Below are 27,962 nucleotides of genomic sequence, written 5' to 3' on the forward strand. Positions count from 1 at the left end.
TGTGTCCGTACCGAAATTAATATACGTATTCGCGTTAAACGAAAATCTCGCGATACGCGAACTATCTTCTCATCTCCGTTCTCCGTGCTAGGAAAGCACGTGTGATTCTCCGTGTGAGGAGAACACGTGCTATTACGTCTCCTTTCCTTAAAGTAAGTAACATCCTCACGCGTGTTGCGTAGACTAGCGAAGATTTAACTAATTATCTGGGCTTTTTGTTCGCAGGAATCAGGGCGAGGACGAATCTGAGAGGATGCTAGTCACCCTGACAGGAGGTCTGAAAGGAGGAGGAGGCCCAGGAAGGGTATCCTGCCCCAGCGGAGCAACCCAAGGGTAAGTAGTATTAGCTTTCTTTCCAAATTACATTCCGAATTACAATATATTCTGAATCTACTATATAATTTTGTCATTTATCTGTTACAGATCAAGAGAAACTCCGCTGTGGTGCAGTGATAAAAAGTGCCGAACGCCGATTACATTAATAATACGAACCGCAGCCGGTTCGTCGGTCGTTTCGGGAGTGCCGCTAGTTTTCGGACGTTTTATTACGATTAATTTTTTTACGAGAGTGCGTTCGCGAGTTTCTAGTGCGCGGAAGGATGACTCGACACGTCCCATCTGAGAGGATGAGCAGGCCCAGGAGGCATCAGGCATCGGCGGAGCAACTTATAGGTAAGCATGAATTTTTTAAATTAAATCTTTATTAAAAAAAAAAATTTCTACCTTTTTTTTTTATTAATCTTATTAATTTACTGGCACGCCTACATTAATATTATCTTTTTTATGTTACAGCCACCGGCAGAATTTTACAACTCCGCTGTATGCAGATTGGGTAAGCCAGTAACTTGTTTTCAGGATTTTCTTTTTCAGGCGTCGAAAAATAACGCGCGCAAGTGATCAATAATTTTCGGGAATGTAAAATCACGGTCGCGTTCGCGAGTTTCTAGTGCGCGGAAGGAGGACTCGTCACGACGTCCGAACTGAGAGGAGGAGCAGGCCCGGGGGGCATCATACATCGGCGGAGCAACTTTTAGGTGAGAATAAATTTTTTTAATAAAATATTTATTATAATAAAAACCTTAACTTTTTTTTTATTAATTTTTTTAACTAATATACATGTCTACATTAATATTTTTCTTTATGTTACAGTCACCGGCAGAGATCTATAACTCCGCTGATTGGTAAGTCGCATCATTTTTTTTTTTGAAATTTGCAATCGGGTGGGATCTCTTAAAAAATACCTCGCGCATAATCTCTTCTAGTATATAAAAAAAAAAATACGTCGACAATACCGTTTTGATCTGTACCATCATCGATGATTATCGATTCGCGGGACAAGGACTACATATTTACGAGGTCATTCAAACTTGTTCCGACGTGTTTCACGTATATCCCCCAGGATTTTCATATTGTTTAAACGAATATAACGCGAAAGGGGATCGTTTTATCCTGGTCTCTCTTGCAATTTTCACTTTATGAATATTTATCGTGTTTTCTGAGTAATTGTAGCGTAGTTTTAGCAAGCATTCCGTTATAATTCATAAATATGTAGAGGAATCATAGGAATCAGTTTATGCTGAACTGTCCATTTACCTAACAGCGGAGCCTTTAGTTACGTTCTGCTCCAATCGAGATAAAATAACAATCGATCAAAAGATCAATCGAATTCGCTGCATTAATATTTACTGAAGCGCAACTCATTAATTTATTATTATTTTTTTTTTTTTAATTATACATACGCTGTCTCGTACGTTATTTTTAAAGAAATAGAAAAGAAAAAGTAATAAATATTGGTATTCCATCGAAAATATTGCGCTAAAGGCGCGAGATGATATACCTTTAAATAGGACAAGGTTGGATAGAATTAATTCTGATACTTTCAAATAGAATTTATGCAAAAGGACGACGGAGAGAACGTTGCGATCGGAAGTGAAATACCTCTGATATTGTCAGATTCCACGTCGTGTCGGTTTTGCGCTCTCGATCCGCGTACTTATACCTGTCGAAACAGATTACGCGCTGTCGATTGCCTCTCGACACTCCCGGATGCGTGTTGATACGAAAGCAGTAATCCAATAACTACTGGATTAACCCTTTACACCCTATTTGAGACCGATGGCGAGACGAGTAATTATCGGTTTGCGCCAGTCGTACGCCGATAATGGGAATTGTCGCGACGCAAATAATCACATACAAGTGAACGCTGGCCAAAAAAAAAAAAAAAAAAAAATATTAATCTATCGGTTAATATCTACACACATAAAGAATCCCTTCGCTATATAAATTCATAATGTCGTTCAATAACGAAATGTTCAACTGGACAAATCTTTCGTATCAAAACGACGACGACGTCGACGTAAGAAGCGAGTGCGGAGAATGTAACAGAAACGTCGACGTTCCGCGACGAGATTTGAATTCTTCACAGATTCTCGAGTTTGCGATCGTGCCTATTATTTTTATTTCGAAAGGAGAAAAATGCGAGACGAGAAATCTGACGATTGCGAGCGCGGGGATTGCGATTTCTGCACGGCACCCCGGAAGCGCCGATTGCGCGCGTCGATGGAGGCGTCGCGACGCGCCGACGTGGTCGCACTCGCCGTTTCCTCTCTCCCTTGCTCTCTTCGCCCGTCGACTTTAGCACGTGGCATCAAAGAGAAGGATATACATCGGGGTGGTCGGTCTTCCCGGCCAAACGGCGACGACCCTTGCTCGTCGTCGTTTCGTTTACGCGCGCGGATTCGAGAGTGCTTTCGCGAAAAGCCCGGCTAATACCGTCCGCCTCGACTATTCCGTTAGTTCGAACAAACATCGGAGCACCCTGCGACGTGATCGCAACCGATTTCGAGCCGGATTCTGCGGGGTTTACGTCATTAAATTCCCATCGAAGAGATCCGGCGAGTCGCTACTTTCCATGCAGATCCTCCTCGATCGCTCGCTGGCGCTAGGGATAAACATGGAAATCAGTTGATTTCCACCCCTCGACACGGTTTGGGGATGGGTACGTCATCGGGTGAGTTCAGAGAACAATTTTAAGATTCTTGCCTATCCCAAATAAATTTTTCGCACGCGCTGTTACGCTATTGTAAACAGAAATTAACAAGAAGAATCAGGCGATGTCAACCATTCTGCATTTAAATAAGCACCAATATTATCCATTCCCCAAAAAATATTACCATCGTAATTTTCAAAGTTTAATTAGAAATATTCTTATATTTAATCTCAGGCCGCAAAAAGAAAACCCCATAAATAAATAATTATCCCATAAAGCAGGGAGACCCACGCATGCTCTTTCTAATTCATGTCTATCAGCTCGGTGGTTTATTTCGTAAAAATCTTATTCAGCGACGTGACTGAGAAACGAACGTGTATTAACGCGTCACGAAACTACCTCCACGCTCGAGGACGTATTTTTATCGAAAGCCTACAGCGTGTCGCGCACAGATTAACACACGCAAACAATAAATTTCTCCTCGACAATAGCGCGAAATGTATTTAACGGAGGCCACCGGCGGAAAGTGCCTCGCTCCGGCTCGCGATAAAAATTTATTATGCAGTTCAGCAATCTCGAGCCGACGATGCGTGGTCGCTTTTCTCGCGGTTCTTTTCGACTTCACCAATCGTCGGCGAAGTCTCTTTAAGAGGAACGAGGATCTCCCGCCGTTCGACGTCGCTCGCTAGACCGCGACGTGGCAATTAATCTCTCAAATCACTGCGGACGTCCACGGACGGGGGAGGAAACGATCCGCGGCGCGTATCTGCGAGAATAGAAACGAGTTTACGGAGGCAGGCAGACAAAATCGATATACATCGCGTTAATAATGAAGCGGGAAGGTCTATAACCTTCCGCGAGCGCAGTTGAAATCGACCTTTCACGCGGGGAACTATAAAGAACTCGTCTCTTCTTCTCTCTCTCTCTATTTTTTTCTTTTTTTTTTTTACGTGTGACATTTCCGTAACTGGCCACACGTCGCGGTACCACAGAACTTCCGGTCGCGCAAGTGCTTCCTCTCTCTTTGACTCGACGTGTAAAAATTCTAATCTCGTTGCTAATCACGCGACAGCCCATCCGATTTTGAGCGTAAATCTCGTAAATGGAGATTAAACGTCGGATCGTATGGACGCGTTCCGTTTCGCATTCGCGACTACTCTCACGACGAATATATACGGGTGGATTAATGCCGCGATAATTGCACGAGGATTAATTGCGATGATATAATTACGGGGTCCCCTCCGCGCGCTATTCTCGGCTGATCTCGTTCGGTTTTGCATGCCGGGCTACGTTTACGCAGTATGCTAAGGCAACGAGCGGCTGCGTTTCTCATTAACTTCGAAGCGCGCGTTTTCCATTCATCGACTGACGCAGATTTATCTTCGCGTGGCCACAGCTCAGGCAATAATATCCCGACACTTATTTTCATCAATGAAATATTCGCAATTTAAATCGTATTTCGGTTCTCCCCGATTCTCTCCGAGCACTTCTCATCAAACAGCAGAGTACGTGACGCAGCTAACGCAACATTATTACGCATCGACGCGACTGCCGGCGAAGTGGCATAAACGCGGATTTTCCGAGCCGAGGGCTCGGGCATTCTTTCGAAATGCGCTTGGCTTTCGCGTTGTTATTTCAAACACTTTCCTATTTTTACTTCGCCGGCGTCGCGCCGTCTTAATTACTTCGGGACCTCGTTAGCCTCCCTCTTTGACATATTACGAAATGCAACGCGCGAAACTCGGATTTCGATGAGAATATGTATTTTCCGCCGCATATTTTGCCGGTTCATCGGCAAGCGGAGTCGAAATTACGGCCCATTAAATTACCGTGCCTGATTAGCGACGCCTCGTTAGGTAGCCTTGGTAACAATTATATTTGATGGCAAGAAGATATCGTGCGGGTAATACGAAACGTCTTATATTCACCGCGAGACGTTAATGATAATCCCGCCGAGCGACGGATGCAGCGGCGGAAGAAAGCCGGAGCACGCGCGTCAGGATCGCGAGAGGGGAGTTAGGGGATAAGTATTGTATGCCGAGGATCGGAATTACAATCGTAGTTGCAATTAGATGCGGAGAAGCTACCCGGTGCAGTTACACATTAACTACGTTCGCCGAACGATTAAATTTCGAGGGAAGGAATGCGTTCTCCACCTCGCGACTTGTAGTAGCGCGAACGCTCTGAAATGCAAGGGGATTTAATTTAGCCTCGGAAGACGATGCCGCGCGCACGGAAAGCCCAACGCGAGGTAATTGTGAGGACGGCGGGAGGGTTCGTATAGACAAAGTAAAGCATACGACGCCACTTGGTCCCGGGGTGCAGAATCGTCCCAGACTTGGCCAGACTCGCAGGCACCCTCGGTTTGATAAAGGAACGATGCCCGGTTTGCCCACTCGGACGCGCCGTTGTGCCAAGGCCCCTAAGAAAAATCTCGCGTTACCCAGACGGAATGTTTCTCCCCTTCTTCGATTCTATCGGCGACCGGAAATGATTGCTCGCTGCGAGCCATTAAGACCACGCGGCTTCCTCGTCTTTCGTTTTTGTTCCTGCTCCTTTTTATTTTCTTTCCCTTTGTTTTGTTTTGTTTTTTTCTTTTTCTTTTTTTTATTTTTTATCGCTTCCCGGTTAAACAAAAAAAATTTCGATTTGTATGCAAAAATGTGATTCCACGTCTCTCCCTTCCTCTTCCTCTCCCCTTTCGTTTCTCTTTGTATTTCATTTTACGACGCGATATTTTGTACCTGGCGCTGGCTCGTTTGTAAATGGTCGCCCGAGGAGACGTTCGCGCAATATCCATTTGTTGTTGGAGTCTACCAAAGGGCAGACCTCTTCCGCTCGCAGTTTTCCGCGCTTTCAGCGAGCGTCGCCGTCGATTGTCCCCCCCCCCCCTTACTTGCGTTTCGCGGGCGGATGGGCGAAGTGGCGCGCGGGGTCTTGCGATATTCCTTTCCTTGACGGTAACGCGCCGTCACAGTTTTTCCTTTCATATTTATGTACGTAAAGACGCGTTACTCCCAGCGAAACAGAATCCGCGGCGCTATCGCGAGCGCATCGCGACGGCAAAAGTTGTTAGCGACGGAGCTGCTTTGTGTTGACTTTCTGCCGCGCTACCCCGTTCCGCTCGAAGTATCTTAACCGATATAAATTTCGCCTTTGATCGTCGCAATCGTCGGCTAGAGGGAAAATACCGCGAATAAAACTTTACGTCGCGCTAAGCACGCTTAAATGCGTTCGAGACCCGTGAGACATTTATTGCGGCGTAATACCCTTCGAGTTATTCGGAGGATACGCATCCGCCCGCCGCCGCCGTAATCCTCACGCGCCCTGCCGGTTTTTACGGCCTGCGCCGCGAGCCAGCCGCCCGGCTCCGAATTTAACACCTACGAATTTGTTTTCCTACCAGCCCCTCGCGGTTAGTGTATTAAAGAAGAGTTGCAGACGCGCCGCCGCGATCCCCAAGGTGTGCAAGACGGCCAGTTGTGGCAATAACTCCTGCAGCCGCGAGCAGACGCGAGGGCGGAAAAGGGGAGGTGCGGTTTTAATCAATATTAGTTGGCAAATGGATATGCGGTCCCCGTGACATTCTCCTACTATTTCTGAGACACGGAATAATATTATAATTGCCCTATCGAGATATTAAACGTGCGGATAAGATCTTATCTGTCGCGTAATACACTTAGGAGTGATTGAAATATTAACGGCGGGGAAAGATTGCGTGTCAAGGCACCGTCGGGCCTCGGCCTCCCTGGGCCAAGGCCTCTCGTTGTATTTTTCTCGGATGACCGGCGTTCATCGAGAAGCAGTTTTCCTCCGCGGCGTTTCTCGCGGAGCACATGTGAGAAGTTTGTTACACAAACACTCGCGCGCGGCTCGACAAATAACCCGGGCCGTCGACGCCGGCTCGCGGTCCCCCTCGCTTCAAAGACGAATTTATCCGCCGAAAGTTTCACTTCGCGATCCAAGCCGCAATGATCCAATCGAGATGTGCTTGTCATAACGAACCTTCAGTCGCAACATCGCGGAACACGTTATTTTAAGACAAGTTAGCGTCACGGGCGAAACGAAGCGCGCCCTCGATTTCGCCGTGAATTACGTTTCGACGTCTCCCTTTTCCACGCGTCGCAGTCAATTACTCGCGTATTATATTCGAGAGACATTTGAGAACATCGCGAATGAAGGGGCGAAAGTGCCATCGCGTATTTTAATTATCGCCACTTACGCGCCTTTGATATTCGTCGGCGGAACGCGTTAACGAAACCAACGAAGAAAACTTGCCGAGGAAATCTCGCGCCGCTCCGTTATCGGGTCGACGCGTGCCGCGAAGAAATCGCGGCGATACGTCGATGCACCTTGGAGGAAGCGTGCCAAGGTTATCGTGGTCGATGCACACGAGGTGTTTTCCGGAGTCACGTATCGCCCGGCTGTTTCTGCGGGATTCCTTCCGCTCGTTTAAATTGCTTTGCACGCGGAATTTTCCGTCTTTTCGCGACAAATTGGATACCGGAGCGCTGCCCATTGTGCGCGGGCCGCTCAGGACAAAACGTGAAAGCCCGATCGAAAAGAGCGCGTAGACGACGTATCCTTCACGGCTGACTTTACGAAAGTAGGACGTGCTGTAGAATCGATATGTCAGTCGTCCCGTTCGGCTTCAATTCGGTATTTCGGATCAATACCGTCGCACAGGTTGTGCAAACCCGATGTTTCGTCATTTAAGGAGAGACAATTGCAAGGGGAAGGAACGAAAGGGAGAAAGGGCGCGGAGGACTTCTCGAGAATAAGGACTCGTGAATCACTGGGAAATCCCTCTCTTGCATAAACAACCGTCTGTTATTCGAGACAAATTTCGCGCGGAAAAAGATCGATGCGGGGAATTCTTCGAAACAAATTTGCGCGGCGGTGCTTCAATCTCGGTCTCAGCGGCACCACGTCGAGAAATTACAAAGTAAAATCGAGGGAGATACGATCGTCGATTAAATTTCACTAAGGACACAGGTCCGTACATTTCGTACGTCGATTCCGACGCACGTTGTGTGGTCAGTGAATTGGTTGCTCGACGTTAAATTGCCATTGCTAAGTCTATATAAAGACCGCCCGCCATGAGAAACCGTTTGTCTGTTTTAGCCGGTTCCAAATGAAATTTTAACGTGGAGAAAAGACAGAGCTGTGTTTACCGAACTTTAACGAGTTTAATTCAATTTAATTTACCTGCCTATGACCGCGCCATCATAATCCTCCCTAAACAATTAAAAAGAGAAAAAGAAAAAAAAAACATGCTGTTCGTAATATCGTCGTAAAGTCGCGTGGAAATTAGACTACGCACGTCACACGTTGTCGCACATAGGTGGGAACTAAGAATTAGAGATACGGAAAGGTCCCTCTAATCCCTCGCGGGCATCCGGGAGGCGGGAATCCGTGGTGGGCACCTGTGCAAACGAGTTTTCACCGTAATACGAAACTCGAGATGGAACTGGATATGCGGAGCATATTACACACCTAGTACCTACTTTGTAATTGCGATATTCCTCCGTAGCCCGCAAGCACGAAGACCGCATTCACGTGGAGCGAAATATGCATTATTGATCCAATATCCGTAGCAACCCGAATATACCTTAGGATGCCCGTAGATCACCACACGTGGTGATTTTTCTATTTTTTTATTATTCAACGAAACACCTGATTTCCACGCGGCGAGCGTCGCGCGTCGCCGCTGAACGTGAACCGAAGGCCCTTACGATTATCCGTCGAAAAATATATGTCTCATAGTCACGGCAGAAATAATCGAAATATGCAACATGCGTAACAAAAAGAAAAAAAAAAAGGCGACCGCGCTAACGCAACGATCTTAGAAAATCATTTCTATCCTAGTGAACGTTCGATCTTTTAATTTTCTCTTTTATTTTTCGCGCAATCTTCCGCGCAACTGTCCGCAGAAAAATACCGCGGAGTTTTAAGAATGTAAAATTATGGAAGCGCAAGTGATATTGTTTTTGAAATTCCGTATATTTTAAACCATCGCGTTATCTTTCAAACGCGAGTAAAGGTTCACGTTCGATGATACGGCGGGGACCCGTGCCAGCGGTGAGGAAAACTCGTGCGTTATTCCCTCGCATCCCTCTTTATCTCATTCGTTTTAATAGCCACATTTCTATTCCCCTCGATTGTTCGAGTACTGCGGCGTGATTCACCCCGATATCAGGCTAGGAGCGTTCGCTATTATTGCATAGCATCGCAAAATGTCAGACAGCGTTATGGCCACCAGTGGGTGGACGCGAAACAGTTTTCATGCAGAGAGCGTGATAAAAACCCGACTGCGAGACGGAACCCTCTGCGGCTGAATCTCGGGGATGACAATTCTTTCCTCCACCCCTCCTTTCATTTCGCGCTGCTCCCCGTGGAGTACCCGTGGACTAGTCGTCTCGAGGAAATACTTCGAACGACCATCCATCTTCCTGGTAACTGTTTCTGACATATTGCAGGAAATTTTAATGACATTTCTTTCAGCGGTACATATGATACACAAATAAACCGTGAAATCCCTTTCCTCGAAAATACAGCTTTACTTAAAAGAAGAAAAGAAAAAAAGAAAAAAAAAAGAAAAAATAAAAAAAAAATAGAAATTTTTTTTTATTAAATTTTTGCGGTATCTCGATTTATTCTGAGCGTAGAATTAATCCTTTCCGAATTGCATTCCGGCCTCGTCTCGTATTTGTGTATACATGTCCCGAGCATCTCCGTTTTAAAGACGTGCCCGTTAAATACGCGTTAAACACGTCTTAATTCGCTCTGCGTTGCGTTTCGTGCGCGAAAACATTTTCAGACCCGAGAACATTTCGCAGCGATTAGTAATTCGCGAATTCGAGACCGCCGGCGTAAATCAGATCGGCGAATTTATAACTTTGAGCGTACTCGACGGAATCAAGCGGCGCGCAGCGCCGCTTCTCCCTGGGTGAGTCCGCACGTGCGGTGGGATATATCGCGACGTTTATTCGCACCGATACGAAACTGCGAACGTTCCATCGACGTGGAACTTGTTAAAATAGACACGCAAAGACGAGCTTTTTCCCCCTTCTTCGGGCAAAAGGGAGAGGATTACGTTCACGACCGGCCGATCGTCCGTCCGTCTCCGTCGTACTCTCGTTAAGGGGTCGATCGATCCGTCATTTTCAGATCGATCCAGCCGATAAAAAGAACGCGCTCGAAGGGATGACGGAAGGCCGAGGGTGAGCGAGGCTGTGAAACCGGGTGCGAGACCACCGTGTAATTTGTCGCCGGGGTTACCCCCGTCTCGCTGCTGGATCTTCATTCGATTTTCTCATTATCACGCCCGAGGGATAGAACCAGACGGATAAGACCGCGGGGGCATGCCTCGCACTCGCTAAAAATCTCGCCGGTATTTAATAGCTTAAAGAATACGACAGTTAGTGACAAATTACATCGCGGGGCAACGTATTAATTAACGCGCGGCGTACAACGTCCCGAGATCGAAGACGAATCACCACCGTTCGTCCAATCGCGCGTAAAATGCAGAATCCGCAAGCTACAGCTGCCAATTAAAGCATGTTAACGCGCATCGTGCCGGTGAAATCACGACGGTAGAAATCGATTATCGACAGCCTCGTCTCCCAGACAAAGAGATATTTCAATATCCCGATGTCTCACGGCTCAATACCTATCCGCTTTCGGCTCCGTAATAATGACAAAATTTCCATATCGCCGTCGCGGAATCTGACTCGTCGAATTAACTTCTTATCGCGGCCGAACCGCATTCAGCGACTTGTTAAGTGTCGCTAAAATTAAGATCGCGGCCGATTAGGGTTAAAGCTCTCGCTTTATCTCGCGGCAGTTAATTGGACTTCGTAAACTCGGCGCGGCACGAAGGTGCGCCTGCATTAGCATTTTGAAGAGTTCGAGCGATTAGCGAGAAGACGGGAGGCAGATCGAGAACGTTGTGCCAATAACGCGTGTACGAAGACAATGAAATGCCGAGTATCGTATATATCGTTATTCGCGAACTGTGCCACGAGCGCTCTTAAAAGTAACCGCCAATTTTTACGAGCGAACGAATGCGGACGCGACTCGCGAATAATACAAAAGAAAACTCGAAGCCGGAGAAACCGTCGAACTTATTATCTTCCACGCGCTTTACGGACTTGCGCTGGATCAGGAAATTTTCTAGGTCGCAATCATTTCTAACAAGACGTGGGTTATGCGAGCGAATATTAGACGTATCGGCGAGCTTTGGAATTTATGGCACGTAACAATATCTTTCGTTAACCGAAACGGGAACTTTAAGCATCGCGCCGTTCGACAGCGCGAAAATAACAAGTCAATTTAAATTTACGTAACAAATAGGAGGATGTGTTTCACGTCGGATATCAATAGTTCGAGATAAGCATCCCCTGTGCGTAATAATTGAAGCTGCTCGGTCAGTAGTTTCAGATTATTTGGTATTTACGATCGTTTAATTAACGTTCCTGAAATTCTTCGTTAATGGCAAAAACGCGACCACGTGTGGGCGGAACCTTATCGAACAGTATTACCGTTCGCGATATTTCGCGATCGTCCATCACCGGGAAGATAAGTATAGAGCTGGTCTCCGTAACAATACAGTTTTTAAGACCCTCGACGCGGCGCGGGCTTAAACAGGCCCTTTAAAATTATAATCTCGCCCAAATGCAAGCTTAATGAGGCATCGCGCACGAAATTTGATACGTAAGACCTCATAATACGTAGTGATATAACCGCAAACGGCGGCTCCGGCTCGAGAATTCCACCTGCTCCGCTCGTAATCTCTTTATCTCTTATCAAACTCCGGACGGAATTTGCATAATTTTAAAGTAATCTCCCCCGATGTGGCAAAGCGCGGAGCTGTTACGAGCGCGTAACGACTCTCACATGACTCGAGGATCCTTCGTCGGTTAGTCAAACGGATCATTACGGCCGTTTGCGTTATCGGCACTATCTGGAGTACCGTACGCTTGCAAATCACGTGCGAACCTCGAAGCCGACGATGATGTGTGCCGATTAGACAGACGCCCCTGTCGCAAATAAAAGCCCACTCTGGGCCTTCGCAACCCTTTTCGCTCCCGTTGCCCTTCCGGCAAGGGCGTCTATTTTTACGAGGACCCACCCCATGCCCTCCCCGTCTATTCAGCCGGGCTCTAAGGTGATTTCAGAAACTACTTAACTCCGTCGGAAGCGGAGGCGATTTCCCATCGCCATTTCCGGCGGGCGATTCCGGAGATTTCTATTTGGAATTCAAAGCCCTTCGATCTTTTCAATTGCCCGGCAACCTACGGCGATGGCGCGATCAAATTTTAACCAAATTTTCCACACACAAATCTGACACTTTCCTCCCCGATTGATCGGCTGATCTCCGGCGTTTCCTGGAATGCCCCCTTTTCATTTTCCCCCAGCGATATATCACTTAGCGCCGTGTTACTTTCAAGGGCCGATCGATCGCACTTGAAAACCCTCGGCTGAGGGAAGTCGGACAGTTTCTCTCTCTCTCTCTTTCTTCCTTTCTTTCTTTCTCTCTTTCAAGGTTACACAAAGTGCGTGACCTTCTTTCAAAGACGAGCGCATGCTCCGTTTTACATATCGCTCGTGCTTCGCGCGCATGAAACTGCCATGAAATTATTTCGAACATAAATGTCGGACAGCCGCAATCCCGATCTTCGGCAATCTCGAGATTAAAATTACAATTCCTTTGGGTAACATAAAGCGAAAAAAGAAACGGGAAAAATTCCACCCTCTCGCAAAGAAAAAAAAAAAAAAAAGAAGAAGAAGGTACGATCGCCGTCTTCAAAGTTTCCATCGGTTTAATCTAAAAAAAAAAATTCCTTTTCCGCACAGGTTGTTCCTCTTGCTGCTCTCTCCCTATCGATTCCTTCCGATATATCGCGTCCATAAAAGATGAGAAGCGGCCAACGAACGATCGAACCGCCATGTCGTATTTATGGGGGGATTTATTTGTACCCTGCTTCCTGAATAATTCCACGTACTTTTGAAGGTCAGTTGGCGATCGAACATTTCCAAGGACTCGTTTTATTATTTACGGAACACCCGTGGGGCCAATGTAGAGCCTCTTGTAATTAGGCGCAGACAAGAGGGAAGTCCAGGCGCGCAGCTGCTCGGCAAACGATATTAATTAAAATCCATTAACGAAGTCAGCTGTCGCTAACTGGCGCGCAATATATTATAATGTCACTCTCAGCCAAGATATATGTCAAAATTGGAGGCAGCGGCGATCCACTCTTCAATTTATCTCGTAGTACAAAGGGATAAGAGATCGCCTATGATCGGCGGCAGGCTTGTCTCATTTCTCTCTCTCTCTTTCGCTCTATATCATTTTTTTCTCTCTTTTAACGAACACTTGTTCCGTGACAAACTTGAATTGGCGAAGGCGTAGTATGTGATAGACCGTACCAGCGACTCCGCAAACGGGGGTACCGTGCCCACGAGATATTTACCCCGGATTTCACGTGCTGCCGTTATCGTTCTCGACCCGGTCGTTTCCCGATCCGCTATTCCGGGAACGAAAATAAAGAGGCCACTTCGCTAAAATAATCATTGCGTAGATCGAACGAAGAACCCCGGCGAAGCCTCGCGGGATTATTTCGGTCCTTGTCGTGAATTAATAATATAACGTAATTTACGCCCGGATTCTCTAATGCGAATTACTTCGTGGCGCTGTCGCGTAAGAAGGTGAAATATTAAGCCGCGTCAGATGTCAGTTTCGTTTAACGAACGTCAGTTTATATATGTATATATAGATATATATATCCGGTTCATCAGGTCGAATCGACGGAGATTTATGATGAATAATATGCGCGTCCACTACGGTTTACTTCGCGCGTTTACGTCCGCTTTCCAGTATCTAAATCTTCATCTTTTCGTTGCCACACTTCTCGAGGAAAAAACGGAGCAAAAGTGAAGACAACGCGCACAATTGCGCAACAAAGTGCTCCACTTCATCGGGGTAATAGTTTGCCACAAAGGTCGGAAGGAAGAGCACTTCTCGAATAAAAAAAGAAAAGTAAAGAAAAAGAAAGAGGCACAAACAGGCGTGGATACATAAGAGATCGATTGACAAACGGTGAACGCCTATTTGCAGTCGGATAATACCGGGCAGTCACGGACGGATATATCATTCTTTATTTTCCTCCTCTTCTGCCGCCCTCGTATTTTCTAACTACGGCCATTATCAGGATTTATTTTCGCTTTCGCGTTCTAAAGGATTTCCATGCAGTTCAAATCGCATGATACGTTAATATAAAGAACACCGTCTATAAATATTTGTTACGAACAATTACTCTCGAGCGCGGAGAGACGACGATGGAGTGAAGTCGCGGATCACGTGAGGGACAAGAGGAAAAATCCGGCGGCCTTAACCGTATAATAAAAAAAAAAAAAAAAAAGAGAGAGAGAGAAAGAAAGAAAAAAAAAAGTTACGCGAGCAAAGGGGGTCACCGTTTCTTTTCAAGTCGTGCCAATATACCCTTGCCGAGTAAATTGCCCGCGCTTCACTCTCGCGAACAGTTACCGCCGGCGGATACAGGGAGATATGGCCACTTCGGTCAAAATTAAATGAGAAGCAACAGTTGCCGCCAGATACGCAGATGCAGCTTAATACGAAACAGAAATATTACGCGGCGCTGTACCGTAGCAACGAAACAAAGTTAAAATAAGTTTACCGGAGACACCTCGGAATTTTTTATCTGATAAAAAAAATATTTTTTTAATATACAAGTATCAGTTTCTTTTTATAAAAACCATTTTTCGTCCCCCATGAAATTTTGTTAGCTCAATGACCAACGTATGCCTCGCAGAAAAAAAACGATTCCGCGAACAACGTCGTTTTAAAATAAGCCATATAGTTAACGAAACTCGTTTCCCTCTAATAAGTTTAGCCGACATTCATTCTAATAATGATAAACCGACATAAGTTTCCGTTATCGTCGCCGTTGAATCAGCGGCGAACCTGACGTATCGCGAGTTTAAAAAACGGTCAGTTTTTCCTCCGAAGAATTTTGCTCGTACAGCGGAAATCCGCACGTTTCCCCGCTTTCAACGACGGGGGGGTTAAAACGCAGATTCACGGACATAACGGACCTTATGAAAGGATATGAAATATATTGCGAGGCTTCGTCTGGGCTGCCATGTGTCACATTCGCGTTGCGGTTTACCATCTTTTACCGCAGGGGACGTGTATCGAACCGAATGGTTGTCAACTAAATTGGGACACGCTCGGTAATCCACACGTCCACCCTCGTTATCGAAGAATCATTAAGTCTCGGTAACGGTGATTGCGTTTGGATATCACGAAACCGCCGTAACGCCAAGTCCGCCGAGGATCGCCCGATAAATTAAATAATTTACGTCGCGATACGCGTCACGTATTATATCGCCAGATCGACGGGAAGGGCGTCGTAAATCTGTTTATTATATACGTTATTTTAAAAGGCAAGCTAGATCGTTACGCGTTCTCTCTGCGTCCCCGAGTCTTAAACGGGGAAAAACGAGCCACGGGAAATTCCGAGATGCGCGAGTGCTTTAAGAGTTATCGATCGACGTAGGATCCTCCGAACTGGTTCAGTCGACGCGACGTGCAAAGTGTATCATGCAACAAGTACCCAGCGATAAGTGATAGCTCACCGAAGGCACCACAGTTCGGATCTTCACAAGAAACGGTCCCGCGGGAGTCTGGTCTCGTTTGCGCGAACCGCCAGCGCAACAAGTTACCTGAAACCACCGGTTCTGTAAAACCGACTTTACCAATCAAATTAATACGGCCTGGCCGATAAATCGATTTTAAAGATTTCTGAAAAAAAGTTTACCCGTTCCGGGCTCATCGTACGGAGAGCGAAATCAGAAAAAAAAAAATCTTAATTGCTCGCGATGGGGGATGCAAATAAAAGTAAAATTGTTACTATCAACCCCGCTGCATAAGTACAACTGACAGGTTAATTTATCACGAAACGACAGGGGGAGGGAGTCGGGATTAATGGCGATGTGGCGAACCTACGGTAGCGTCGCGTGCGCATGAATTATGGGAGATTCTCGTACAAAATTCGCGGTCAGTAGGGCACGAAAAAAAGAATAGGAGGAAGGTCGAACGGTAACGTCGATGCACGTGTACCCGCGGCTCGCGTGATACCGGGAGCAGTACAGGTGGTTTTACAGGGGAGCCGGGCGAAAAGCGGACAAAAGGAATGAGTGGAGGAGGGTCGATATCGATTGCCTCGCGATATCCAGCCGTGTCATAAAAAGAAACGTCCTTTTTCGAAATGCGCCCTATTCAAACGCGAGCCTTTAGAAATTTTCTGTGAAACGCGATTATCTGCCGTGATGGGTTCGTTATTCCTGAATAAGAATAGTCCCCCTGTCGCAAAGCACCGTCGTACGAACCGTCGCGAACGGACGACCGGGCCGATGGATCGCGTTATAGGCAGCCCGAGACCTGCAGGGGAAGAGCCGCACTTGAGTAATAAAGTTGCGGGGACCACAATCGATCACTAAGCAACACGCGATTATGCATTCACGGGAATTTATTATTCCGTCGCGAATGCCTCACCCTCGCGGATTACCTCCCTCGCTCATCCACGCCCATTAATCATCAAACGGGAGAAACTTCCGGATCGTTCCGCGTCAAGCTGACCGACAAATTAAAACTCGATCACTAGTTTAGAAAACTCGGGGACGCACGCTGCGCGACACGCGCACGCTTATTAATAGCATTTCACTCTTTAATGGCATTTCCAAATTAGCATCTTTATAGCTATTTATGGCTTAACTATATCTCGCGACAGATATATCTCAGTGAAAAATGGCACGAGCCTTAAAACGATACGAAACAAAGATTTATCCGTTTGCCTTACGATAATAGATTTTCTTTTAAGACGACACTTTAACCCTTTAGACATCATCCAAATTAAAATTAATGATAAATAAAAACGCCGGAGGAGAGGGAGGAAAAAAAGAAGCGTGGAACGCGGATTTTAAAAAATTGAAGCGAACTTCTGGCGAAGATGTAAGATCTGCAATCTCAGCTTAGTAATTTATTAAAAAATCGATATAGAACTTTCTAAAGATAAGAATCCAATATAACCTCGTCTTCTTGACTTGTATAATCTATTAAGAAGCCGTCGGAAGCGAGAAATGTTCTTCTCACTATCGCATTTTTCGAATAAGATTATTATTTCAATTTCTTATTAAAACGCCTACTTCAGATTTATTATTTTTATCCCGAAGCGTTTGATACTCACGCGAGAACGTAATGTAATGATGTACCGGAAATACAACCGATAGCGGATATTCGATAAAATCGTGTAAATACCTATGTAACACGTGCAATCACGTATGTGGGATCGCGTGGTGGAATTCTGAATGAAATTCTCCGCTCGCCCATATTTGCAGGATCGATTTGCGTTGTATACGAAAGGACGGCGGTTTATGAAGACGAGATTTTATCGGAATTTCGGATTTTAATGGGATTACTTGCATTCTGTTGCAGCTAGTTATGCAGTAACCGACAAATTTACTGCATAACTATTTCGGGATAAAGCGAACGATATCGGTTCAGCGGCAGCTTGAGATTTATAAATGTCAACTGCTATTTTAATTTTTCCGTCAAGTATGCGTAGCAATATCGCTGCGAGAGATTTATATTTTACTGAGTCGACGATACATGAATTATTATTTAATTATTATTGTCAGAAGGAATAAGAAAATTTAATTCAATTTCGTCCGGCGATGCCGGGACATTTTCACCGATTTGTACCACGGCGCTTTATCATTCGGGTCCCGAATTTAAATTGTAGGCTAGCAACTATTAATAATCGACGCTGTAAAATTCAACAACGAGCAATCGAGGTCGGGCTCTTCCCTTCGCCGCGAGACGAAGGCGGGCTCCGCGTGCAATTGGAGCTCCCGCATCTCGCAAATCATATCGACATAGTCATCAGCTGAGAGATACGCTAATGGTCGATAATGGAACTGCCGCGACACTGTCGAAATTAAATTACGCCACCCAGCAGCTGCTTGTTGCTGCGATTCGCAAAACAATATGCGACGGAAAGTTTTCCGTCGATTCTCCCCGTCATTAAACGCCGATCCTACTTTCACCGCAAATTCCCCCGTATTTCAGTTCCGAAAGGCGCGCTATTATCCCGAGTGAAAATTAATTTTCACCGTTACCTAATAATTAGCTGGCCAATTCGTGGTTCATCTCGCGGCTGTCCAGCAAAATTTATCTAAACGTTTTTCGTCGCGTGCTAGTATTCTGCTGCGTCCTGACCTACCTAACACGTGCTCGACTGCCCAGACTGCTGGTCGCCGGGCCCGCCGATCGCCGCGGTAGTGTGAGTGCGTGCGTGTGTCAACATCTGGCCGGCAGACCTCGCGTTCTAAGTTCGCGAAGTGGAGGACGCGCGGGCGGTGGGTGGCGAGAACGGGTTTGCCCGGCGAATTCGGCAGTCGAGCGAACGTTGCGTACAATCAGAACAAAACAGTAAACAAGTACGCGGCGAAAAACTTTTAGACATCTATTTAAATACACGGTCCGCGCTGGACAACGACTAGACGACCGATACCAGACAGATTTTGTTAAGCACCAAGCTAGTCTTCTAGTTAAGAAATATATTTAATCTGCGCGATCTAACTACTGCAAAAATTAAATTAGCTATGTAGATAAATTTCCGCTTCGGGTATGTTGCATAAAATACAATTTTTTTTTTCCGCACGATCGCACGGGATGCATATAATACATTTTGTGGTATTAAAAAATTTCAAGAGTCGAAGATCGGCGAAGTTGCTCAACGTTGAACGGCGAAGTGGAAAAATCATTACGATAAATTCCAGATAAGATCCGTATAATTGTCCTTGCGCGTGGAAATCAAGTTTCTATATCCACTTTTTTTTTTTTAAAGCCAAAAGATTGCTATCAACGTCACCGCAACTGCACACAAGTCGTTCAACGAGAGCATATGACCTTTTGCGTGTCCACGACGTCCTTGGCTATCTTAATTTAACGTTACATGTCGATATCTATATGATATTACAATGCTAATGCTAATGACAGGTAAGCTGAAGCGTACCGTTGAAGATAATATCGTTTATAATATATGCTTGCTGCAAATACGAGGTTTGCTTGATATCGCTTCTTACGATATGCGAGCTACGTTTTCAATGAAACTGTAAAATAATGACTAAGTAGCTTTGCTGCAGGCAAATATGTTCGAAAGCAATATAAATGAATTATTTATTATCGCGACAGTTATATTAATAAAAAGATATTCAGTCGCGTTAATATTCCGACATTACGTTACTTTCGAAATTATTAACTTCACCTTTATTTTTATTAAAATAAGAAGCCCATAGTTTTTTAATAAATAATTTTCAAGAAAAGCTGATACTTTTAATCTAATTAGAATTATATTAAGGAATAAATAATTTTTTATGTCTGTAAATGTTATTAAAAATATGCAATTTAAAGAACAATCTTTCAGATTTTTCAGGCAGAATTATGACATCGCAAAGGCGGATCCAAAGACCCAACGAAATCGACAAATTCACCTGAATTCGATTCTTTTCTTCGCCTAGAAAGAAATCCCAAGCGGAAAAAAAGGGGGAAAAAAAAATTAAAGCACATAGGGAGGAAGAGGAGGAATGGGCCCTTGGGCCGTTGGAGTACCTGTCGTGTCAACTCTGGGTCTTCTCTTGAATGGGTTTATTCTCCTCGTCGGTCTCGGTCTTAGCAAACAGGTGAAGTAACGATCCAACTTTTATACCGTCTCTTTATCTTTCTACTTCGATGTATTTCCTAATCGTACGCTCTCTCATTTGACGGCCGTTTCTTATAAATGCATCGCAAGCTTTGTTCCTCGCTCTCGAAAGCGGAAAAATATTGGGAGACGGAGAGAACGAGCCTCTCAGATAATTCAGAATCTTAAACGGCGAAGCTGTGGGGACGCCGCGCGCCGGCATAATTGTCCTACAGTGGCTTGTTAAAAGTTTAAATTACACGATCTCGTCGGGCATTGAGACCTCGCGTCGCGGAAAGTCGGGATAACGACGAGATCGAATTAGCCGGCGCTTTACGCCACAATGCCCGTAGACGCAGCAACAGCAGGCGGCGAATACTTTGCTGCTGATCCACCTGGGCGCCGTGGAAGCGGCGGTGTGCGTGATCTTGGTGATCTTCGCAATCGGTTTGTGGCCGGACGCATATGCGTGGTGCGTCGTTCACGGATTTCTGGTGACGTTGTTACACCCGGTCGCCCTGTGGACCGTCACCGGACTAAACTGCGACAGGTAATTCTCACGCGCTCTGTCTCACCCGACACCGGCATTCGATATTCAAATGCAAAAAAAAAAAAAAAAAAAAAAAAAACATATTGAATGCAAATCGAAGACTTCTGAATAAAGATTAGTTTCCTGTTTAATTCATAACGAAGCGTACAACAATGCATCTGAGTTTTCAATAAATGATCGCTCAATGCGCCGGGACGTGTAAATGCAAAAATTTTCCCCGCTATAATCATTGCGCAATCAATCACTCGTATTTCACGCGACGTGCATTCGAAATGCGTGCTTTTTGATCGACGTATGACGATTAAATTATATTGAAAGAAATACTAACGAGAGATGCTTATTGCGTTGACGATTATTCTAAATATTTTATTATTCAGATGTAAGTGACGTGGAGTATTTTTTTTTTTTTTTTTTTTTTACAACGCATTCACGGTGAATTACTATATTAAAGAAAAATTCCGATAAAAAGAAGAACGTCATTGTCACTTGAGTAGACCGGGAACGAAGAGCTTGAGAGAACCGAAGCAGTTCCTCTTACGAAAACTTTCGATAAAAATCTAGATATACGACACGGAGTGATATGAACGAGGCCTCGGTTTTCATCTGACACAAAAGGCTACGAGATACCTGATATAGGATGTCAAATAAGAATTTCGCAGACTTAAACAATATCGCCGTAGTTGTCAGATAATATGATACGCTCGTTCGATATTATAGTCTGCATTCAAGAACCGCCTCGTCCTTCCGTTTCTACTTGTTGCTCACCCCTTTGGCCGCAAACTCGCGTCAAGAGCCACCCAATTTCTGAGATACGAACGGATCTTAAATCGCGTCGACTGGAAATAATTTTGTTCATTTATTCGACGTAAACATTATACTCGAGTAACGTCGTTTGAATGATGGTTTGCGAAAATTCTGTCAAGATTTCGTATTCCACTTTCCGTACGCGAAATCCCCCGTGAGTTTTCTCTCTCGCGCGGAAACCTTTTAAGAAAATACGGAAGACGCGCCCGAGAATGCGGAAAAACTTATCTCTCCTACGTCTCCTCTGCAAAAGGCACCGCCAAGCCCGACTGTGGCTCGATCGACCACGGAATATTTTATTCAGCAGTTTAAACAGATTTCAGCCACCTCGTTTTTTTTTTTCACTACTTCGCGGCTCAGCATCCGGAATTTCCTTGCCGCGGAGAAGCGTCGCGTGAAATATTTCACGCCCACGGCGACGACGTCTCCCATGACCGCCGCGTATCGTTCAATTCGATTAAGTGACAAGCCGGAACTAACAAGTTCGTTTGGAATCGCTAAACTTAAACGTTCGGTCGAGCGTGAAACGAGCCATCCCCGCGCCAGCGTCTAAATTATAACTCGTAGATTTCCACCAGCCATGCCTCGCAATTACTCTATGCAGGTATTACGCGATCGCTGCACCGTTACACTACACCGCCTTGGTCTCTCCGCGCCGCGTGATCGTCGGGTTGGCTGCCTCTTGGACGGGAGCTCTACTCCTTTGCCTGCCACCGTTCTCGGGTCTGGTGCCACCTTATAGGTTTGTATATACGTGTTACACCATTAACCACCACACCGATGAACCCGGCCCATCGCATTTTCACGACATTTGCTCCCCACGTTCTGCGACATTGCCTTCGCAATTGCTGCATTTTCTCGCATAATGAACGAGACACAATTTACTCCATTTCTTCGCCGAAGCTGTTTCACGTCGCATAAAGGCACGCGTTTGCAAAACAATTTCCGCACCAGCTTCTCGCGTACGCGCGCCCAAGAGACTTTCTCATTCAGCGCGTAGCTTTTGTCGGCGGCGAGTCATTTAAGTTTAAACGGAAACGGGTGTTGCTAGCAATACAAGCGAACCGTTCCATCTCGAACACCCCCGCTTCATTTTTCTCCCGTTCGCGCATTTAACATGAATAACGGCGGCATACGCCTGCCACGTACCGCGGCGAGGATTCGCGCTCCTTTTTAATTAACCGACTCTCGTCTCTGATTTTTCTTTCAACATCTCTACGTCGATCAGTTATAACGAAGACTTGAACTGCTGCGCCCCGGACTTCGGGAACGACGATTGGGGATCCGCCGCGACCCTCTACGGTGCCGTTTACGCCATCCTGGGCCTAGGACTGCCGGCCATCCTCGTGACGGTCTGCAATTTGCGCGTGCTGGGTATAGCGCGGTATCACCGTCACCGCATCGCCAGCGCGATCTACGAAGTCACCTTGAGCGCCCAAGTGACCATCACCCATCAACGAAATCCATTTTTCGTGCCAACCGTCACCGCGCCCTCCGCTGGTGGACCACCGCGTTTTCACAGTGCCGCCAGCACGGTTCGTACAAATGTTTTTGTGTTTCAAAAATAGCGAGACGTTTTTCTTTTTTTTTTTTTTTTTTTATCATATTTCATTAAAGCAACCCCGCTAGATCATTCAACGTAGCGGCGCCGCGGCTAAAACTAATTCCCTTCTTAAGAATATTTAACCAACTTAGCTTTTGTAGACTCATTTAATTTAAGCTAATCAGGCTAATGAAAAGCACCCGCAGTTAAAGACTAATCTGTAATTTAATTTTCCACCGCGGAGTTAGCAAGTCAAATCGATAGACGCCACGCTGGGAGGCATCGGCAAAGTAACTGGCTATGCCGAAACTTCCTCGCGGCGTCTCTTACGATTACGGGCCACCGTCGTGTATTTAATTTCTACATTCGGGAACACGAAAATCTCGGCGGCTTTCGAACTCGCGAGAATTTTCGTATATCGACGAAATTGTGTCAGCGCGGATAATTACAAAAATTAATTACTTACGCGCCGCGTTCGAATGGCTGTCGTCAGCTTTCGTCTCAGATTACGCGTACGATCTTTCAGGTGATGCAGCTAGTCGGCTCTCTGTACCTACTCTACTTTCCATATTGCGGATTTATCCTCTGGGAAGCCTGCGCCGGGAATCAGCACTGTCGTCACGCAAATCGCGAGTTCGTCTCTTTGGCATCGCTTCTCATCGCGTGCTCGCCGCTCGTCAACGGCCTCTTATACGGCCTGAAGTCACAAACGCTGCAACGATCCGTGAGGAACTACTGGCGGAAAAAGGCGACTAAATCGGAATTGCAGCAGGTATGAAACGCGAGAGAAAAGTGAGAGGCGATAAAAAAAAATAAACGCTCGAGCGTCGAGAAGCCGACCTCAATGTGCCCGGCACGTACTCGTGGACGACGTCGCTTCGAGACCGGAGGCGGTAACGAGACGGTCAACGCTTTAGCGGGGATACCGCGAAAGGCGAGTGATGCACGGAAAATCTACAGATCGTCATTGGGAAACGAGCAGGGCGAAAACGATATATCGCGGCTTTTCGAGTTGCGCGGCGGCCCTTTGATGGCCCATAAATGCTTCGTCGTTAGTTGCGACAATGGAAACTCATATAGATCCCGCGAACCTCGTACTAATATATCGCCCGCTTGTCGCAGTTTACGGTTATTATCGCGCTTATGTTCCATTACGTTCGTATATATACGCCTTCGCGCGTTTGCAGCGACGTGAGAGCAATTCTAAATTTCGTTTTAGGAGATACAGGCGAGGACACCGAGCGTCGCGGGGTCCAGGCGGCCTTCCGGCAGCGGGAACACTTCCTTCTTCCCGTTCCCGCCTCTGCAGCGAAGGCTCAGCGAGGCGTTATTAGCCCTCGGCTCGTGCAGGACCGGGAGTAGTTTTGAAAGTAATAATCTGGGATTCCAGCGCGGCAGATTGCAGCCCGCCGTCTCGTGTAATACCCTCAGAGTGCCGACCGCTGAATCAGGTATACGATCCTCGCCGTTGATATCGCTTTATCGAAATACGATCCGCGCTTCCGTAGTATATTTCAAAATGGTTTTGTCTTACAATTAAAGTTCGCAACCGAGTAGCCCGGCGGTTGCCTGTAATTAACGCGAGTGTCACTATGAAAACAAAGCGAGAACGCTAGTAGAAATGAATCGTAAGGGTCCTTAAACGTTTCGACACTGATATGACCATGTCATGCCCTTTCATCACGGCGCGCTAAGGTGAGCCGAGCAAATTGGTGCGGGCGAGCGCGAGCGCCGCCAGTCTGATGGGTCCCCATTATCGGAGCGACTTTATCGGGGCGGATTTGGGCGCGGGATGCTCCATAGCTATGTGCGAGACCCCGAAGAGGAGCCCGAGGATCCTCATAACGCGCGCGTACAGCGAGGAGAGCCAAGACGGAGGCAGCCCCCTTCTGAGAAAACCCCTCAATTCAAATACTAATCCACCACCGTGCGAAAGTACGTCGCATGCTAACATTTGTACTGTTTGCTTCAATCGCATTTGCAATTCTAAAGTATACTTGATAAAATTATCACGCCTCCAATTTACGCTGTCGACGAGGATAGATTAAATTTTTTTTTTTTTCTAATTTAGTTAACATCTAGCGATTTTGCATAAATATCCTTATTTGCAAGCAAGAAAAAATCAAACGAGTACGGCTCCACGTCGACAAACATGTTCGCCGTCTATTTCATACGGAGATTTGCAAATGAATAGATCGTTCAAGTAACCGAGTTACTTCTAATTGGATTAGCCTGGTTATGGCCTTATTTTAAGAGAGAACTCCCGTTTATCGCGCGTGTATAGAACGCCGATGGCGGCACTGCAGCACCGGAAGCGAGAGCAGCACGGGTAGCAGCGATGCGAGCGTATGGACCACCGGCGTGACCCCGAAGTACACCAAGAGTAACGCGAAGAGCCCGGACGGCTGGTCATCGCGTGCGCGACAGGTACGCGGCAAAAATTTAGACGAAAGCGTTTTGTCGACCTCCACCAGGCCGAACAATAATAGCGAGAGTAGCGATACAACGGACACAACTACAGCGACAACAACGACCACGTTACTTAAATCTCTCGCTACGGTAAGCGATACAAATATATAATTAAATATCTTATCTTTTCAAGACGGAAAAAATTCTAAAAAAAAAAAAGAAAAAAACTTTAGCCTTCTAACAAATTAGAATAGCCTTGATACATTTTAATGACTTAATGAACAGTTTAAATAACAACTAATTATTCAAACGTAGGAAATTGGCGAGCAAAATGAAAGGGAGAAAGACAGGCTGAACGGCAGGGTGAAGAAAAGAGAGTTTAGCGAGAGCGACAGCAGTTGGAGCAGCGTGGAAGAAATTGAAACCAAGGCAGAAAGGAACGATGAGGACGATAGTCTTGAGAAATCGAAGGGAAATCCGCAAATGAGACCTCCCAGGCGAAAGTCAAAGGGCAGTAACCGGGAAACTGAAGTCTCCGAAGATCGCGAAGAGACCGCGCAGCTGAGGCCACTTCTGACACCCTCTTCTTAAATGTATTTTTCTCTGAATAATTCGTGTATACGTCCGCGTGGTGCCAGAGGGTGCATGGCTATATGTGCATGTCTATATCGCGAACGAAATGAAATTTGACCGCGCGTATTTAACCGACACTGATACGGGCGCGTTCGCAGGAAGTTTCCAAACGAGCGTCCTGTCGTTGAAGCGCTTTCGTGATTTTACGAAAATAAAATTAGCCGGCCAATTGCAATAGAAAGTTTACCCCGATAACTTGCTTTCAACAATATTCGTTTGCGATATTCGCGAGAGGAAGACGACGGGCAAATAATTCGTCTAAGAGCGTAACGGTATCGCGGGCCGATCTCAATCGTGTCTCAAATTCACCGCGAGATGTTGGAATATGAAAAGTGGATTTGCAAATCATTACGCACGACATTGATATAACGTCGAATATACGTAATATATGTATCGACATATCCCGAAATTATATTTTTGTACTTTCACTCTACAACGTTACGTGACGCGAGGCCGCCTTTCGCAAAAGAAAATAACCGAAGCACCGATTAATACCGTCGACAAACTCGATTTCGAGAAATTTGCTCACCCGCCCCGAAGAAATTAATCAATGATCATTTCCGATCAAATATCGATGAGAAGTTCGCGTCAGCGGTGAATTCGCGAAAACTCGTTACCCACAAAAGTTCCGGTCCAATTTATCTTTAATTTTGCCGAAGCAAGTCATAGGGACTCGCAGAAGATCGAAGAAAAGAATGATCGGAAGTCAGACACCCGGGAAAGTCTCTTGACAGTAAGTGGCAACAACGTCGGAATCAAAAATGAAAGCAACAAATGTCGTCCCAACGCAAAGTTCATTGAGTTACACTATTTAAAATTAAAAGAAAAAAAAAATTTTGTTTTAAAGACATGTCTATTTTTTTTAATTTTTTTTTTATGAATGTCAAGTTTTTCTCGATAGATTCAATAGTAGGCGTGAATTCCATTATTTTGACTGACGCGATAATTAACTAACATGGAGCTACATTAAATGATAATACGATAAGTATAATTAGATGATAAGTAGATGATAAGATAATAGGTAGCCGTTGGAATTGATCCCAAAAAAATTGCTTCGGGCCTATGTGTGCGTACAAATCTACTATATGTATACAGAAAAATACCTTCGAACTTCTCTCTGGACGTTCGCGACAACGTGATCGCGACAGAGAGATCGTTGTTTCATTGAGAGATTGTTAGAAGCGTGCAAGAGTCGGTCCGTATTCGCGCATTTCGTTTACGATAGATAAAAGTTAAACCCACTCATTCCAACCGTACATTTAATTTATATATGTTTATATATGATTCCATCGACGTATAATAATATGTAGGGATTACATTAATGTATATATAATTTTTATATCATATAAGTTGATGGCTCTGTAAAATAAAGAATTACTAAATAATGCACGCTTAACGCGGCGTGAATACGGATCACTTTTTATATCGATGTCTATTTAATTTATATAATATATTGTTGCTAAATAAATAATTAAAAAAAAAATATATATATATTATGTATATTATATATATATATATATATATATTATATGGCAACATCTTATTGTCGTATATGAGAGATTTATCGTTTCTAAGCGTTGTGTTACGAAACTCGATCTCGAATTGACTAGAACCTTATCTGCAAGGCAAAACAGCCGAGCTATACTTGCTGATCGTCAATTGGAGTCGCACAGCTCAGACAATTCCCGATTTATTTCTGTCAATGATGGCAAGATTTCAAGAACTTTGTCGGGTGTGAATATTGTATTGATGTTAACGTTACAAAGAGTTGCGACATAAAGCGATGTCTGAGTGTATAAAAAGTTAGTGCAAATAAAAATAAAAAAAATCATTGGAAAGTGCGCCGAGGTGTAATTTTTGCTGGATGTCTTATTCGATTCGGCTCACCTTTATATAAGAAGTGATTCTTTTTTTTTTCTTCTTCTAATATACGCATTCGTAATAATGCGTGACGCGTGCGATGAGAAACCAGTTTTAAGATCTTGTTCCGACCAGGATTCGGATAAAGACCGACGTGATTTTATCTTCGTCGATCCCGCTTCCAAAACGTGTTCCAACGCATCTTCATTTACGGTCATTCCGTTACCGCATCGCGACGTGCCTCCACCGGTCGAGCACGTATCATTTCATAACGAGCAATCCGCAATTACGACCATCATCGTTCATTCTTCGTGAATAAAAAAAAAAAAAAGAATCACGGGGTCCAGCATCGTGCGCAAAAATTTTTCCATGCTTGACGAGCTCATCAAAAATTTGCAGTGCGTTCAT

The 27,962-nt window shown here is 45.3% G+C and overlaps 2 protein-coding genes across 5 annotated transcripts in view; one reads left to right on the top strand and one right to left on the bottom strand.

Moving 5' to 3' along the window:
• LOC139102597 (phytanoyl-CoA dioxygenase, peroxisomal-like) overlaps positions 1-27,962 on the bottom strand; it is a 40,744-nt gene that overhangs the window by 2,448 nt on the left and 10,334 nt on the right. The window lies entirely within an intron of this gene.
• On the top strand, positions 102-27,888 carry LOC139102583 (alpha-1A adrenergic receptor). Its single transcript, XM_070656611.1, has 11 exons — positions 102-1,034; positions 1,150-3,010; positions 19,501-19,756; positions 20,109-20,305; positions 21,714-21,851; positions 22,338-22,644; positions 23,179-23,424; positions 23,872-24,103; positions 24,348-24,587; positions 24,937-25,211; positions 25,377-27,888. Exons 3-11 carry the CDS (start codon positions 19,661-19,663, stop codon positions 25,650-25,652), a joined length of 2,007 nt encoding a protein of 668 aa, XP_070512712.1. The 5' UTR covers positions 102-1,034; positions 1,150-3,010; positions 19,501-19,660; the 3' UTR covers positions 25,653-27,888.

Source organism: Cardiocondyla obscurior, linkage group LG05, assembly GCF_019399895.1.
Source record: "Cardiocondyla obscurior isolate alpha-2009 linkage group LG05, Cobs3.1, whole genome shotgun sequence".
NCBI lineage: Eukaryota > Metazoa > Arthropoda > Insecta > Hymenoptera > Formicidae > Cardiocondyla > Cardiocondyla obscurior.

Bases quoted from the DNA above. Each gene is read 5' to 3' on its own strand.
- LOC139102583 (XM_070656611.1), top strand. From the start codon at position 19,661: ATGGGCCCTTGGGCCGTTGGAGTACCTGTCGTGTCAACTCTGGGTCTT. The intron at 21,852-22,337 runs GTTTGTATATAC...TACGTCGATCAG, and splicing joins GGTCTGGTGCCACCTTATAG to TTATAACGAAGACTTGAACT. The intron at 25,212-25,376 runs GTAAGCGATACA...ATTCAAACGTAG, and splicing joins TACTTAAATCTCTCGCTACG to GAAATTGGCGAGCAAAATGA.